Source organism: Lissotriton vulgaris, chromosome 5, assembly GCF_964263255.1.
Source record: "Lissotriton vulgaris chromosome 5, aLisVul1.2, whole genome shotgun sequence".
NCBI classification, from domain to species: domain Eukaryota; kingdom Metazoa; phylum Chordata; class Amphibia; order Caudata; family Salamandridae; genus Lissotriton; species Lissotriton vulgaris.
The window spans coordinates 409,443,522-409,461,006 of NC_141693.1; the positions used below are offsets into that span (position 1 = coordinate 409,443,522).

Here is a 17,485-nt window from a genome sequence, read left to right on the forward strand (position 1 = left end):
CACCTCTGTGTGTTTTTTCCAGTGAATTTCTAGGATTTTTTTAATTTGAAGAAATATTTTCTTACCATTTGGCACTCCAACCCAACACTATGCACGGCCTCTGGCCGTACTCATCATGGAGTTGAACGCATGTCTTGTCTGTAGGCAGGTTCAGGGACAGAGACTCCCCTAACCTGACCCCCCACCTTATACATTATCATGCACCTTCACAAGATTTATTTTTCTTTTTTAATTGCCCAGGATCCTGAACTTTTTATTTTTGGAATTTGACAACGTATTTACTGATCCTCTGCAAATTTAAAATAACAAATTGGTTTTTGCCCCCACGGATCCCTCTGTGGTTCCACCCCTACAAGGACTAGCAGTGCAGGGTATCCCTACAGTGCCTGCTTATATTGTAATTAAATTTATATAGAACTTAATACCCCTAACAAGGCGTAGAAACATTCTTTTTTGGCAAGTATCACACTACTCCGGAACCCAGAAATGATTAATGATGAATTAGAATAGGTAAATATGAAATTAATTTGAGTGGTGGGTATGTTAGTCTGCAAGTTGGATTGAAATAGATAGTGGAGGGAAAGGTTTGTATTTGTATATTGCTTGCTACCCCTGATGAGGTGTTGAAGCGCTGTATGATGGGTAGCGCACTAATCCGTGACCCTAACAGAATTAGTGGGGAATTAGTACAGGGAAATATTAAATTAATTTGAGCGGTGGACATGTGAGTCTGTTATTTGGATTGAAAACGATATTGGAGGGATAGAAGAAAGAAGGGTCTGGATAGATTTTTTGGGGGGAGTTCTCTTGCGGTAGGAGGTGGTTTGGGATGAGTAAAGGGGAAGTGGAGGGTGGAAGAGCTAGAGGGAAAGGTTTTGAAAGACTTGTTTGGGAGGTCTAAAACAAAAAAGAGGTATGAGTTGATGGAAGGAGGGGTAGAGTAGTGAAAGAGTCTAGAATGGGTCATTTTGAGGATCATAGCAGTAGAATGGGGTCTGGGAAGAATGAGAGTATGGTTGTAGAGGATATATTGAGAGAGGTGTAGGGTGCGAAATAGGGTAGCGCATTGTAAGGTGTAGTAGAATGAAGTTTGAAATGAGTCCGAGAGTAAACAGAAGACATGCTTGTAACTGTAACTTATCTGCACTAGTGGATAGCAGACATACAGTGATTTTAATACTTGAGGTTCCATCTAGAACACTGTTTATACCTTCATAGGTGGGTCACCCTTAAGTGCTGCAATAGACGTGCCAGCTCCCCTTATTTACCATAGTGCGTTCTACTTGCTTGCATTTTATGAACAGCATCACTCCGGGGTCTGGAAAGAGTGGCACAACAGGCTTTCATACGTAGGCCATGGGTTTGTAAGAAGATTTCACTGAACAGCTACCACAGTGAGCAGTTATCCAGCATGTACAACAACCCAAATCCACAGTTTTTCAGCACGTTACACTAAGTGGGGGTGGAGAGGGGCTTGCAGTGTCAGCTTTCACCTTAACTCCAGGAGGTACAATTGGAGCATTTTTCATTTTAGGGGGACGTTTGGGTGACCTGAAGCAGACTTAGACCGCTGCTTCTGACTGTGTGGAATTAAAACACAACTTTTTATTGATCAAAATGTGAGCAGCGCCACTCAGTAAATCATGTGCTCAAGGTAAAGCACAAACATAAGAGAAAAGCTTATCTCCAAATTAACCCCTCCCCAGATTCTAATGACAAATATGCATACCTTCACAAACTTGGGTGGACGACCCTATCTAAACTTTATATGGGGATGTTTTAACATTATTTACAGGGCTAGGTGCTGAGTCCGGAATCCTGAGATAGATGCTGCCACATCGTTGTTGATGTGGTGGCAGGCAATCAGATCTAATCTCGAGATGTGGTGGCCCCACGGATCAACCATGGTGTGAAATAGCTATAAAGTTGGAGGCTTCATTTCTCAAAAACTACTGAACAGATTTACATCCGATTATAAAAAGCACACTTTCTGGACAAAGATTAACTTTCTGGCAAATTTGGTGTAAATCCATTCAGCCATTTGGGGGCTGTAGCTGTGCCTAAAATATCTATGAAAAAATGAACAGGGAATACAAGTTTTGTGACTCCTCCTTTTTCTCGGACCCTGCTTGACAGATAACCCCAAAACTTTCCAGAAGGAGCTAAGCTAGAGGAGACTTTTTTTGAAAGGTTCTTGGAAGATTTGTCAAACCGCACGAAAATTATTAGCAAACTAAAGAGGCTTTTCATATGCAAACGTGGTCCTAACTACCCAGTGAGAAAGGTCAAAGGGTATGTGTGTGTGTGTGTGAGTTTTGAGAACCAGTGCACAACTCTTGCAGAGGTTATCATGATGTAGAGTAAAAGGCTCAGAGATAGAGTTTCATCACAAATGAACGTACAGCCAGTAATCTGAGTATACTAGGAAATTGTGTGTAGGAGGCCCCACAGAACATTTAAATTGGCTACTTTTTGCTAAAAACCTGATCAGACACTTTTTTTAAGGCAACAAATATTAGGAATTAGGAACCAACTAGAAAAATAAGATAAGTTATTGATTTTGTTTGTCTACAAATCGCACAAAGTGGGATGAGAGGAATGCTAGCGAAGCGTCTAAACCTCAGGCAAGAGCACTTAGGGTAGCATTCCAATCCGTCGTGTTTCAGTAAACCTGTCTGGACTCTCAGGATACTAATTCTATTGCAACTCCTTGCTGGATTCTGACTAACAACAGCTTTCTTTACCTTCCGTTGATGACACCTTGTAGTTAGAATGATTCCAGGTAGTCTTGTTTGCCAGAGCATTTTGTCAGCACTATTGCCACAAGTTTCCGATGCTTTTATAATGCATTGGCATTGGCAAAGCAAATACTAGCGACCAGCAATCTTTAAAGGCCATTTATTTTACTTTCAAGATGGACACATGGCAGATCATTATGATGCCGGTCCGACTAGCATTGTGTCAGAAAATGGACCACGCGACAAGGAATCAGCGGTTCTGGTTCCCAAATTAGGATGCAGCCACCTTCACTGCAGACAGAAAGTGCATGTTTGCTGTTGTGGCTTGTGCTGCGGGGCACAGCACAAGCTGCAATAGGAAAAATACACTTTTTGAACATCTATACACAGTTTGATAGGCAGGGCAGGATGCATGGATGTTTGGGTGCCCTCCAGGCCTTATAGCGGGGGCATAGGGGCCCTCAAAGTCGTTTTCTGGCAGCCTTCCTATGACAGTCAGTCTGCCATAGAAAAGCTGTTGGAAACGTGCATCGTAATCCCCACGGCGGTGCCTGAGCAGACACCCCCTCCATTTTGGGGGTTATTATCGCCGTCCGCCACAATGAGCATGCCGGAGATGGAGTGGATTCCACCCGCAGGCATCGGTCGGACATCCTGTTTCATAATACAGCGGTCGGATAAATGCCTCAAGTTGTCAGGCAGAACTTGAAAGACAAGCTGATGGATGGGCTGCCACCTGATATCGTAATAAGGCCCAATGTTGCATGAGGCACCGTGGTTGCTATCTTAAATGTATGAAAATATTTTCTCAACTTTCAAGGTGGCCACTGCATTGCACCACACAAGTGGTGGTCCCCATAATAGTATGTAAGCATCACTTTTTCTATATTTTCAAGATGGGTGCTAAGATGTGTTAACCAACATGGTGATCATCATGAAAGTAGAAAAATATACTTTCAGATGTCCAGTCGCCACTTTCTTTTCCCAAATATCAGCTCATTTTAAAAAGCTTTCAGCTTTAGCAAAGCCAGTAGTGGTGGTCAACATGGAGCGAGTGAGAGGTTGGGTAGGGAGAGAAATTTAGAGGGAGGAGGGGCCTTGCCTGCATCATGGCTGCCTAGATGCTCTTTAACGGCGCTCCTGCTGGCATAAAGCAAATTCTGCAAATATCCCTAACCATCGGGGGCCGTCTTCACCCCCATGCTCCATAAATGCTGCCTAATCTGCCTGGAGAGAACTGAACCTGCCCTTGTGGGGGCCTGGTTTGAGAATCGGCACTGTATTGGGGTCAGGGCAGCTCAGAACGTCTGCTCATATGAACATTGACACTTTTAACCTGCGGAGCCTTCTGTTTTGGAATGTGGAGGGGTAAGCCCTTGGTGAGCCCTCACTACAGGGTACAGTGTCCCAGCCCACTGCTGCACGCAAGGAGAGGCCTTTGAGTGGTTGGACACTCTGCAGAGTAGCAGGATCTAGGCAACCAGTGAAGGGATCTTGATGTGTTCGAACACTCAGAGAAAATCCGCATGGATCACTTGATGAAATGGTCGTGAAAGAAGTCAGAACGGATCACGCTCACTGTGTGAATCATAGTGTGTTCAGATTCCCCATACGTGGCACCGAGGTTATCCTGGATTTGAAGAACCTAGCTCCAGGGACATCGAGGCGATCCTAGAACAGCCAGCGATGGCACAGAATTGGGTCCTGCTTGAAGTACTAATATGCCTACAAGGCTGTGGGATTGCCAGAAAGGTTGGGGTGCCCCATGGAGAGTGCTGCGGTTCTAGCGGACAATCCATAAACTATGAACACTCGGGTGAAGGCTACTCCGTGGGGTGGGATCATTGGATGTGCGACAAAACGATCTGCTGTCTCTTATTGAGGTCACACTCATAGTTTACCTGTCACTGCTGGCTGGAGGTCATGCTGAGAGGTACTCGGGCATGGCGGAGGGGCTTGAGGTCCGCAGCTTTGCATCTCTGTTGAGGTCTGCCCTCTAGCACAGTGCCCAAGTTTTATTAAAAGTAGTTGATCATAAATTGCGATGTGGCTTCAGGAATTGGGTGGCAAAAGCTGGTTCTTGCCTGGCTCTTTGCCAGAATGGACATTGGAGTGTAGCTGCCCAAGTGGTGTGGGGGGGGGGGGGGAGTTGGGAGAGCCTACATTTTTCAAGAAGTTAGACAAGATTGGTAATGGTATAATGAGGTCTACATTTCTGTATTCGGGGGGACTGGATGGGTGGTGAGAGGTGGAGACCATCTACTGGGTCGAGGACTGTGTAATCGGAGCTGGTAATGGCAGGACAGACATTTAAATTAATGTCCTGGAATGTCCGGAGTATTGCCGGATTTGAAAAACTTTGCAGAGTGTATGCATATCTGTAGGGATATAATGTGTCCATAGCATTATTGCAAGAAACACGTGTGGGGGGGGGCTGTATCCCTCGGCTTTGCAAACGGGGGAAGGGACAACTTTACACCACATCTTATTCTTGGTTTTCCCAACGTACGTTAATTTGGGTGGCTCCAGGGGTCTCATTTCACTACAGGAGTCCTGTCCTAGATCTGGAGGGCATATATATAATCTTTCATGGGGATTTAAATGGCCATGAACATTTACACACCAAATATTGACTGCCCAGACTTCTATACTACAGTGACAATGGCTGCATCATGATATCTTGGCATGGACATTTTAATGGCGGGGACTGCAACTTTGTCTCTGGATGCTCCACCAAAACCCCTGAAATCCTGAGGGTCCAACTAGCACACCAGGTATCTCCAGTAAGCACCCCCTGTTGTGTTGTAAATTGGGGGATTAATTCCCCTTGAGTCCTGAGGGTCCCTGGGGGCCAACTAGCCCAAGAGGTACCTCCAGTAAGCGCCACAGAGCTGCATTGCAGAGAGGTGTAAAAAGGGGTGTGGCCTATGAACACCTCTCTGCATTGCAGCTCCCTGGCGCATACTGGAGGTACCTGGTGGGCTAGTTGGCCCCCAGGGACCCTCAGAATTCAAGGGAAATTAATTCCCCCACTTACTACGTACCAGGGGGTGAGTTTGCTGAGTGCTGCAGTTAGGGGGCGGGCCTCTGCCGCGATTCCCGCTTTTTTATTTTTTATTTTATTTTACAAAGGGGCTGTGTGGCCACTCTTCCTTTTACATTAATTGGGGTCCTGGGGACCCCATCCCCCAGGGCCTGCTTTAGAAAAAAAAATACAAAAACATTTTCAAAAAGGGAAAGGAGGCCAATTTCGGCCCGGGTACCCCATCCCCCGGGGCATGGCTACATTTTGATGTTTTTAAATATTCTTTTTTAAGGAGGCTGTGTGGCCCCCCTCCTTAGGCCTCAAGTGGCCCCAGGGACCCCATCCCCCGGGGCTGTGCCTCATTTTTTTAAACACTTTTTTTATGATTGATGGAGAGGGCCACATGTTGTGCAGGTGCTTTTCATGAATATTAAATATGTTGTGTGACCGGGCAGAACACTTTCGGGTGCCACAGTTCACATTTACTGTATACAAAAAGGAATATTTTAATGAACCTGGATAGCATACACAGTAAGAAATGTATACTACTTAGGGGTATAATCTGGCTTCATGTATGCTTGCTCAGAACAGGCCTGTGATATCAGCAGTTGCAGACAAAATGATGCTGTCCGACTTATTGCTTTGCTTTTTTTGCCTTACCTTACAAACTAATGTACTGCGTGCCTTAAACAATACCCACCACATTCATATTAAAATGGCTTCAAAGAGGTAATATCACAAAAACACTAGCCTTTTAGTGATTATTATTGAACATATCTATGTTTTAAACCAAAAGGATCAGATATTGTTATTCAACACACTGAGGGGCATATTTATGAGAACGGTGGTGCAGGGCAGCGCAGCACCTTACCTTGTGGCGCAGGCTGCCCTGCGTAACAGGGAAAGGGCAGGAATGCATCGTATTTATCTAATACAGTGAATTCCTGTTGTTTCTGCCTGCCCTGGCACCGTTTCGGCAGCCTGTGTGTAGGACCTTCCTGCACAAAAACAATCCATAGAGGCATTTTCTTATCTTGCAGAATGCAGCACAAATAGAACGAGGAAAAAATGAGGAGAAATAAATAGATTTTTCCTCATTATGCTTCAGTTGGAGAGGTGTATCTTTTTGGTGCATTCCCAGGTTTACCAGGTTTGGTAAATCTGGGATAGAGTCAAAAACATGGTATTCGTTTGGGAACACCCAACGCAACGCCCAGGGAAAGCCTCCCTTGCACAGAGTAAGGCAATGCAGCGATTTGTGCTGCGTTACATTACTCCATATTTATGAAGCAATTCAAAGCCATGCAAAGTGGCTTCTTAAATATGCCTTGAAGCTTAGTGTTGTGCATGTACCACATTGCGTGGTGCAAGCATGATGCAAGGCCATATTAAATAAGCCCCTGAGAGTATTCGAATTGAAAGATTGTGCATCAGGCCATATAGGAGACGACCTAGTCACTGTGGTGAAATGTGCTAAAGGTATTGGAAATGGAAGACAGTATTAGAACCATAACCAGGCTAAAAGTTTGACTCTCACTAGGCTATGTACAATGGTATTTCTATGAAAAAAAGTCACTAAAGTTTTGCTGAATATCACAGGCTGGACTAACTTAATTGTTCCTTCTAAAATGGCACCTTTTTAGCAAGTTGTGAGGCATGCAAAAGCTGCTAAATCCCTTGACAAGATAGGCTAGGTTCACCACTTAGCAATGGGTGCATGCTATGGCAGCACATATTCTTCACATTTTGTCGTTGCATCACTTTGGTCATACCATAATGAGGTTATCTAGATCGCTAAGTACAGTTTGGCTACTACTCATGTCCTCCACAGTTCCTTTTTACAGACCATATAATATGATTTTTGAAACTAGTGCATGTTCACCATCAGTTGCTAAGGTTTACACATCCCAGCATTACTCAAATGAAATATATATTTTGAACCTCCTCTGTGGTCAACTTTTATCAGTACCAATAATGTATTTGGAGCTATAACATGTAATCTCTTCATGGAGACTTCAAATTTGCATATGCTTCAGGAATGGTTTTTCTGTGTTTTTGAATATAGAAATTCCCTTACAAAAACACTCCTAAAGCGGTGCTATGGTTGCAGTTAATTAAACACTAACATTCCCTTGTTAAAGTAAGCTGCTCAGACTGTAAATCATGCCCCGCCATGCATTACTAATGACCTCATTCACAACATCATTGATGACCTATCTTATGCCATCATCTGATTTGCTACTGTTATAACAAGTTGTTTTTTAGAGTTATGTCATATGTTAATTTATAGGGCTGTCAACAAATTGATTAGCAAATTCCAAAATTATGTACATAGCATATTAAATGTGGCTTTGAATTTATTCACTGGAGGTTTTTTGCCTAATGTAGTAATTTGAATTGAGTGTCTTCAGTGCTGTTTAAATAGCATGGCTCTTTGAGTTGAACACTATTAGAAGACATCAAAGCATACACAGTGAGTGGATTCTAATATATATATTTTTTTAATCAGGTTTCACTGGATCATAAGAGTCAAGAAAGAGTAAAAGAGGAGCATGCTGTATCAGACGTCCATGCACCGAAAGATGCGGAGAAGTTACCAGAAAAGTCTATGTCTTTAGCACTGGAGGCAACAGAGGTTGTTTCCATGGAAAAGTTAGACCTGCTGGAAGTCAATGGCAGCAGACACGAGGAAGAAGAGGATAAGGAAGAGCAAGAAACTTCTGGTTCTAGTAATTTATCGGACTCCAAATCAGAACTAGAATCATGTCCTTCAGATGAGCATTCAAGCACTAAAACAGATGAACAGTCTGCTGCAAAGCAAGAGCAAAGTATTCAGTCTTTTACAGACCCTGGGGAAAAAGAACTTCAAGGAGCGTCCTTCACCATTTTCCCCGACATCCATGTTCATGTGCAAAATCCAAAGATGGAAGATGACAATCTGCCCCAATTACCTGATTATGTGGCAAACTGCACAGTAAAGATGGACCCTTTGGGATCCGATGAATTGAAATCTGCAATGGACTGTAACATATTACAAAATGCTCTGAAGCAAAATACAAAAGTGTACGTTGTACAGTCACTGGATATACTAAAAGAAAAAGAATTGCCAGCCCCTGGGAATGAGAACCCTACTTTTAACTATGCACCACTCTTGTACTCAAGGGGGAACCCAGGAATTATGTCTCCTCTAGCAAAGAAAAAACTGTTGTCGCAAGTTAGTGGAGCCTCCTTATCTAGTAGTTATCCCTACGGATCCCCCCCACCATTAATCAGCAAAAAAAGAACAAATGCAAGAGATGAACCATCTGCTAGTGAACAGCAAACTTCACATGGGTGTATCAAAGAGCCCGTTTCAGTTAACAGACCCTCAGTGATACAGCATGTACAGAGCTTTAAAACAAGGTATGAAGAGGAACGACCACCCACCAATGACTGTACAAAGCAGAATCCTTCAAGTAAATCAGATGGTCCTCATTGTGATTTCACTAAGCCTAATAAAAATACTCACGTAGACTCTTATGTTTTGAAGACAGATGGAAAGAAAAGGCCGGGACAGCATTCACGTGTAGCCAACTTTCTGGAAGACTTCTACTCTTCTCCTCATCTGCACAAGCTGTTTAAACAGACTGAGCATCACCTTCATGGCGAGCAGTCTGCAAAGAGCTTCTCAAGAGACACCTTGCGGGACTGTGAAAGAAAGCCTACATTTTCTCAACACAAGCATCAGGATAAAAATAATCTAAGTTATCATCCACCTTTGCATCAGCAAGAAAAACTGTCTTCAGAAATTTCAACAGATGAGCAGCCTACAGATTTAAGCCTACCCAAAACCATAAACAAGCAAAGTGGAAGTATCCATGGGGTCAGCTTTCCACATACAATGGTGCAATATGAGAGCAAACCTATTTTACTGAAGTATAAGTCTGAGAATAGCCACATTGTAAGCAGTGAAGGCACTCCTAAGGCCTGTCGTGTATCACCAATGATAAACACCCCAAAAAAGGTGGCAGACTCCAGTGCTAGATTAGAACCATCACACAACATGAGGTTTGAAAGTTCAAGACGGGTGGAAGGTACAGTCCATCCAGTCCCCACCAGTAAAACTGTTAACATAGGCATGGCAAGACCTTTGAAAAGAAGCCTGGATGATGTGCACAATGATCCTTCAGAGAAAAAAATAAGAATTGTATCCCCACTGCATGTGCCAAAAGAAACTTCTGGAAGAGAAAAGATTTCCAATCCAGGTGGAGAAAGAAGTAAAACTGTGCATGACTCCAATTCTGACAGTATGTTAGAGGGCCATAAATATCCTGTTTCCTCACCAGTGTTTTCCGGTCTCTATCCAGGTACCTTATGTACTGGGTTGGCTTCACGGATCCCAGCTGCATATTCGCACCCTTTAGAGTACTTGAAAAACCAGACTATGTATTCCCCAGTAATGCAGCCAATATCATTTCATTCGTTCATGGTACAGAGACAGCTTCTGGCATCTTCAGCCAATTCCCAGCAGCTATACAGGCACTTGGCAGCAGGTGCCCCTGTTGGATCCTCATACGGCGACCTTTTGCACAACAACATGTACCCTCTAGCATCGATCAATCCTCAAAATGCCTTTTCATCTTCACAGTTGTCACCTGTTCATCCTAGCACAAAACTTTAAATTCTGAAAGCGAAATCAGTAACAGTAGTTAAAAAATAATTGTTGCATTCCTTGTACCAAACTAATCTATTTGTTTTGAGGGGGGCGGCGACAGAATTTGTTTTGTAAAGTATTTCCTTTATGTAGAGGGAGCTGAGACAGGGTTTTTGTGGTTCGAGACTTTGCTTTTTAGGATTTGGTACCATCTCACTCCTGTTTCCGGTTTCCTTGTCTCATTTGCTAATTCAAGATACATTGCACAATTGGAAGTGAAAGGTTTGCCAATTAGAGTTGGAAAAATCCATTAAAATAGTATTTAAGCAGGCCACATCTTCACAGAACAAAGTAATACATGCCCTAGGAAATAAAGCAGGAGTACTACAATAGGTGACAATTTAGGTATTTTGATTGGTTCATTTTCATCTGACTGTTAAGGCTGTAGCAATGCAATGTACAGTACAAAATAAAATTCATTTTGATCAATGTTACATTATGAGGAGAGCGGTAAACACTTCAGTGAAGCATTCATACGTGCATCTAAAACTACATGTGTTCATATGAATTAAGCAGATGGTATTGCAATCAAACAGTACTTGCAGTGTGTTTAATCTGGGATGATTTGTTGTTATAGACATTGAATGGCTTTCTTTTGTAGTAGTCTGGGCTGGTTACACAGTTCACGAATCACTGAAATAAAGTCATACTACACAGGTGAGATATTCATAAAAGTTTGTGGATTTTTAAAAATATATTGTTGATTGAGAATATGTTTACTTAAATATCAATATAAGATAAAGAGGGATTCTGTCCAGCTGGATGACTCATTGAGTTAAATGATTGCTGCTGAAACAGGAAGGACATGAAGGCCACAAGTTCTAAACCTGGCAAGGGAGAATACGCCTTCCATCATTCCGAGGTCAGTGAGCGCCATCAAATTGGGTAATACTAATGCCTGTTATTTACAGTGCTTAGAAAAGTCAGAAGTGTAGTGGGAAGCGCTATAAACATATTATTTATATAAACTGTTAATTTTTGCTATGACTGTTCAGGAACTCCATGCTGAACAAAGCAAATTCTTGATCAGATGATTGACAAAGATAAACATATTCTCTAAATAAAGTGTTGGCTAAATAGTTACCGTGCTGAGTACAAATCAAATACATTTTGTCCTGCTATTTGCATTGAAAGGTAGCCCTTTACAAAACCTTACCAAATCTAGCAGAAAGGAATTATAAAGGATGTTGTTCAAGCAGCCCCAATACAAGACCATCTCCAGGATGACGTTTGAGGTACCGAGTACTGTCTATCTTCAATAATTGTCCTTTCGTTTCCTTCATCACTGACTACATTTTCACTTTAGCGCGAAAGAGACTCAATAATTTTTAAATTATTTGTGAGAAAAATGAACCAGTTATGCTTCTAGGCTCCTCAGCAGTTTCTAAAATCAGATACAGGATTTGCAGATAATGGTTCTCTAATCAGAATGTACGTTGGTTTAAATTTAAATGTGATGTAATTGCAATTTTTGTTCATCCATGGAACTTATGCCATCATTTAATTAATTTGCACGTCTGATACTTTTCTTTTGAACTTTTTTAAATAGTTATCAGAGTTGAAAGGTGAACACAAATAAAGTCGAATAACCCTGTTCTAAATGAATAACCTCTTTTCTCGAATTCTATTTTGGTTACTTGGAATTCTTTTACATGACAAGGGTTCTTTGAGATGTTGGAAGTATTTATGGTTACTGATGCCCTAGACCTGCAGGCACTGTACGAAAGTATGCTTACTGAATTTACTCAAAATGCTACAATGCACACGAAATGGCCACTTTCATCTCAAAGATATTCTGATTGATGTCCCTCCAGAGATGTCATGTAGAACAGTTCCTGAATTCTTAGAATGTATGTCAACATCTGCAGGCTGCATTCCAATGGAAATACAGCAATGCTGGCGTGTAAACCACCCAGAGGAAGGATATGTTTATCAAGATTTGAATTTGGCTTGAACTATATGTTGGCACCGTATCAAACGTTGTTTAGATTACATGCAATACAAACTTCATATTTTAACTTTTTTGTCAGAGAATTTATGTATTTAATGTGTAACTCCGCGCCAAATTAATAAACCCCGAGACCTGTCCTTAAACAACCAATATTCTTTATTTTGTGCCCGGTTATACATTCTCACTATGCCTCATGAAAAGCATAACCCATTACATAACGCCTTACTACAGACGCTTCAAAGAACTATTTTGCATGTTAATTGTTGTTGGGTGTTATATCAAATGTTTTTGAAACCCACAAACTTGTTCCTACTTATCAGTGTGAAAGTGGGCAAATACACACACAACACATGTTGCGAGCTACATTTGTGAATGAATAAAGGATACTATTTAGTACAAACTACTGAGACCACCAGGGCCCTCACTCCAAAAATCTGTGTATTCCCGATTTGGTTTGAAAAAAGAGTTTCCACCCAAATAGGTATTCCAAAATATTTAAGTTTACTGCATGCACTACTACCACACCTGGGCAAATCAATAACACATTAAAACTTCGTGGAATATATCCAAGGTAACTAGCCTAGAATTCGGCAATAACATGTGGAATTCACTGCAGAAACATACATTTCTACAGCAATTCCCCATTCCATAGGGACAAACTGATAATGGTGTGGTAATACTGCACCTGGAAATGACTGCAGCCCTCATACTGGAAATTGAGTATAACTACTGTAACGGCTCCTACAAAGTCAAAATACATTAGGACAATTAAGATAAAAACAATATTGGCAAATACTCATAGGAATTGGACTTCAAACGAACCATTTGCCACCATACGCAAGGAAAATAAACGGCAGGCCAGACATTCTTTGAAAAACACGAATAACGCCTCTAATTTCAAATCATGTGAGGCTGATTAGAGTAATCCTATTCATTCAGGCTGAGTATGACTGTCATGGCGTTGTCACTGGCCTGTAACTTAGCAGCAGAAGGCCAATTCAAAAACTTGCACGAATAATGCCCTTCAATAAAGATGCATTCGTTTCATAAATGTCAGTTTTTGTACCTACACAATCTTTTACATCACTTGTAAAAATGGCCTCCCACTTGCAATTCGGTGATCGGGACAGTACTCGTACTCATTGTTGTAGGCCCATCTCCCTTTTGGAAAAACATTATTATATAAAAATAATAAAACACTTGCAATTCTCATTTTATTTTCACCAATTTGCAATTTCCTTTACATCCACACTGTATGTTTTTAAAGAGTTTATCACAGAGTAAATGCATTGCCCCTTGACGCTATGCCCTCAAAGAAAAAAGTTGTCATTTTTTTCTTCACAATGACTAAATATGTGCACCAGTATATGCCGTCTGGCTACACCATACAATGGTCAATTTGCGCAGCAGGGGTGGTGCTCTCATAAGGAAAGCTGGGGCAGTCTTTTATCGCCACCTGTTGGTCGCATCTAAAGAATGCAGAAGGCTCGCAATGCCAAAGGGCACTGCAAGAAGCAACATTACATTTTGCCAGCAGAACTGAAAATCCTTGCAACGTTGTTGCTGTAAAAATGAAATGGGAGCACAGGATACCCATCATTTAAAATAAATGCGGATTCTTTTGTTGCATAAGTAAATGTAAACTGATTTCAGTTCATAGTATCATTTCGTCGTAAACTGTAATGAGCACAGTAAATGTGCTCCAGTGCAGGATAACACCAGCAGTTATGAGAACAACTTGCAGAGAATACTTTGACTGCTATTATATTTTTTATACTGATGTAACATAATTGCGTGTGCTTTATATATTGGAAGCGAGTAAAGAACATCAAGAGTGCCATGTGCCCAGACAATGTCACTTGAGCTATTCTTTTATTTTCCTTTCCATTGAGGCTTTGATGTCATGGAAAATTTGTAGACTATTTCTTTTCCCAAGAGTCTCTTAAAGATGACACAAGGTTTGTCTGAAAGAAAAACATGGTGATTATGAAATCCAAGTATATGTTATGCTTGATGTTTCTTTTTATTTCCCCAACATAAAACGTAGAAAATATTCCAAACGTGTTTAAAAGTGGCATGTCTTTTTCTTTAGCCGACTGTTGAAAGTTTTTCTACCGAGAATTAAAAATCTAATGGAAAATAGTCATAAATCTGTTTACCCTGAGCTTTCCCAAGAAGCACTGTAATACGTACTGAGGTCTTTATTCATTCTTTAATCTTTCACCAGGGAGATAAAATCATTTATGCAGCTGCTTGGTACTGAGTAAATTTTATTTGCATGTAAAGTGCATACGAATTAGAAGCAAAGCCCAAATGGGATTTCAACCTTTTCATTTCGTCTATCACTACTCTTGGTCCAGTAACATTGTTGTAACTGGTTTATTTATGCACTTACTGCAGAATTTAGGTGTCAGTTCAGTGCTCACCAAATAGCCTATACATTTTAAATATTTACTTTTTTTTACACCCTGCAGAATTCTTGTACATTATCCCCTGTATAATATGATGATAAATGGCTTGAAACAGCTTTTCTTTTGTAATGCGGTGTGCCTTTTAAGCAAACACTATTCTAACCCTATACAGCTTACCTAATTAAAGTCAGCATGGGGTAATGCAGAGGCCTTGACAACAATATAGGCACTCAAATACAGACTGCTTGCTGTACATGGAGCAACATGAATTGTAAAATGGGAGGCATGAATACTACTATGGACAGCAAAGGTCTAGGTAAGAAACAGTGTGTGTACTCTGAAGTAATGGCCATATTTACTATAGTAATTCTGGTCAGGTTAGGCTCACATTTTAATCACAAGGCTTGCATCAAGCTTCAGACTTTAAATGGGAGTACTAGAGGTCCTCATTTATTTTTTGCCAATGTGAATATTTACTGGAAGGCTCCCTAACATGTTTAACATCACCTGAGTGTAATACAAATTTTTATTTCAACCTTGGAATGCCATTCTGACACAGAAATGTCATAATTCCTGCCCTTGCATTTTGATTTGATTGAACTAAAAAGTTACTGTTTGCTAATGTGCTGCTCACACCATTTAAATGAACATCGTGAGCACTTTCAGGATATTTGCTGTAAATGTACTTGATATCTTTGTTGCGCCACAGAGATATAGGCATCTGTTCTAATAATGGCAGTATATTGTAGTAGTTGGGTATACATTTTTTTCAAATGTTTGTTGTAAATAGTGTGCACTAATTGTGATGCAGGTTATGTAATTCGTGTGCAGTGTAAGGTGATTATTTGTATATAGTACAATGGCCCAGTAACATGGTAGTTTCTCTCTGATTGAAAGGTTGTTGAAGTAACCTATGCATTAGACGAGACACTACCATAGATTAAGCTGAGCCAATGACAAACACTCAATTTTTGTATGTTTTCCAAATTGTAACCATTAAAATGCTTTTGATACTGAATTATGTGCCAATAGTTTCCCAATCACATAGCCCTGTGACAAATATTTTGTACTTTTTGATCACTGTAATATTTAATAAAAAAAGTTATTATCTATTCTGTTGTCATTTATTCTTTATGAATACTGTTTTAATCTTAAAAACTGTTTTACAATTTGTCAATAAATAGTTGTTCCTAATATTTTACAGTAGAGGACCAAAATGAAAGTGTAGTGAAAATAGAAAAAATGCCTCATTACTGCTGATTCTACCAGTGCTGAAGCAATACCAGCCCCCCCACCCGCCCCCCGAAAAAGGTATTGTGGAGTAGGTTTCACGTTGGGTTTTACTAAGAGCATGGTAATCTTTCATGCAGCTACAATTTGAATATATTAAACTAATTGGTGTAAAAAAAGCTTAGGATATTCATGGACCATCCATGAATATCCTAAGCTTTTTTTACACCAATTAGTTTAATCACTATTCTTGAGAATTTGAGTAGTGAATAAAAAGGGGTAAATATTCTTCATTTGTAGCTCAGAGATATAAAGGTCTTAGATTAGATTAAAAAAAAATTGCTGCTAGTTGAAAAAGATACCTTATAAAATACTTGGGGGCATATGTATCAACGGAATTTTGATTCGTAAATGCTGCGAATCGCAAAAAAGCAGTGCTTGCGACTCAAAATTCGGAAAACGGTATGTATGTGAATAATTTCATCGCAAATTTAAGGAATCGCAAAATTTGCAATTCCTTAACCCAAGTTGTGCGATTTCTCATTAAGAAATCGCAAATTACCACCAACTCCAAGTTGGTGGTAATTTGCTATTTCTTTCCCAAATGCACTTTTTGGCATTTGCAAAGGTGCCATGTGGCGCACATAGTGCGCCATATGTGCACACGTTCATTTCAGGGGTGCATCAGGGTGACCTTATGACACCCTTGCACCCATGAAATTACTATCAATTTGCGATTCTCAAATTACGAATCGCAAATTGAGAATGACTTCCCAATCATTCCTATGGGCCTCCTGGCCCATAGAAATGAATGGGAAGGTATTCCTTAATTGCGATTTCGCAATTTGCTAATCGCAATTAAGGAATATTAGGAATTTGCCAAAAAATTGTGAATTTTTAAATACATCCCGTTTTGCAATTCTCAAATAGCGATTTCTAAAAAATCGCTATTTGAGAATCGCAAACACGGAGATTGATACACATGCCCCTTAATGCTAGCTTTCATGAGCTTGGAAGTTCACATTCCCTGAATTGCTGGTGAACATTTCACCAGTTAAGTTGCAGAGATGTGTCATATATGATCTTTCAAGAAAGACGTATCCTGATGCCTGACAGTAATTCTACAGTACTTGTATCCACAGAATCCTAAAATAAAGTACTCAAAACGGCTAGCACATCAGCTCCCTGCTTTCCACATACTATCTGGCATAGCTCTTATGTATGAAAGGGTTGTGGTGGCTGTCCTTTCTAGAGCCCTAAGAGGTCACTGGGTCCAGAGGTCATCTGGCATACATAACCAGTACCCACATTGCACCTGACTAACATACACTAAGAGCCATATGTATCAAGCTAATTAGCATTCGCGAATTTCGGCCTTTGCTAATGCTAATTAGCTAAATGGTATTTATGTAACATGTTTGATGCAAAATAAGGAAT

At 40.6% G+C, this 17,485-nt stretch overlaps 1 protein-coding gene across 2 annotated transcripts in view; it reads left to right on the forward strand.

Annotated features, from left to right (window-relative positions):
• ARID5B (AT-rich interaction domain 5B) overlaps positions 1-15,930 on the forward strand; it is a 538,980-nt gene extending 523,050 nt beyond the window's left edge. For both annotated transcript variants that reach the window (XM_086921775.1, XM_086921776.1), the window contains one exon: positions 8,273-15,930. In XM_086921775.1, the coding sequence (XP_086777901.1) occupies positions 8,273-10,423 (2,151 nt within the window). In that variant the 3' untranslated portion in view covers positions 10,424-15,930. The remainder of the gene's footprint in view (positions 1-8,272) is intronic.
• Positions 15,931-17,485: the final 1,555 nt, after the last annotated feature.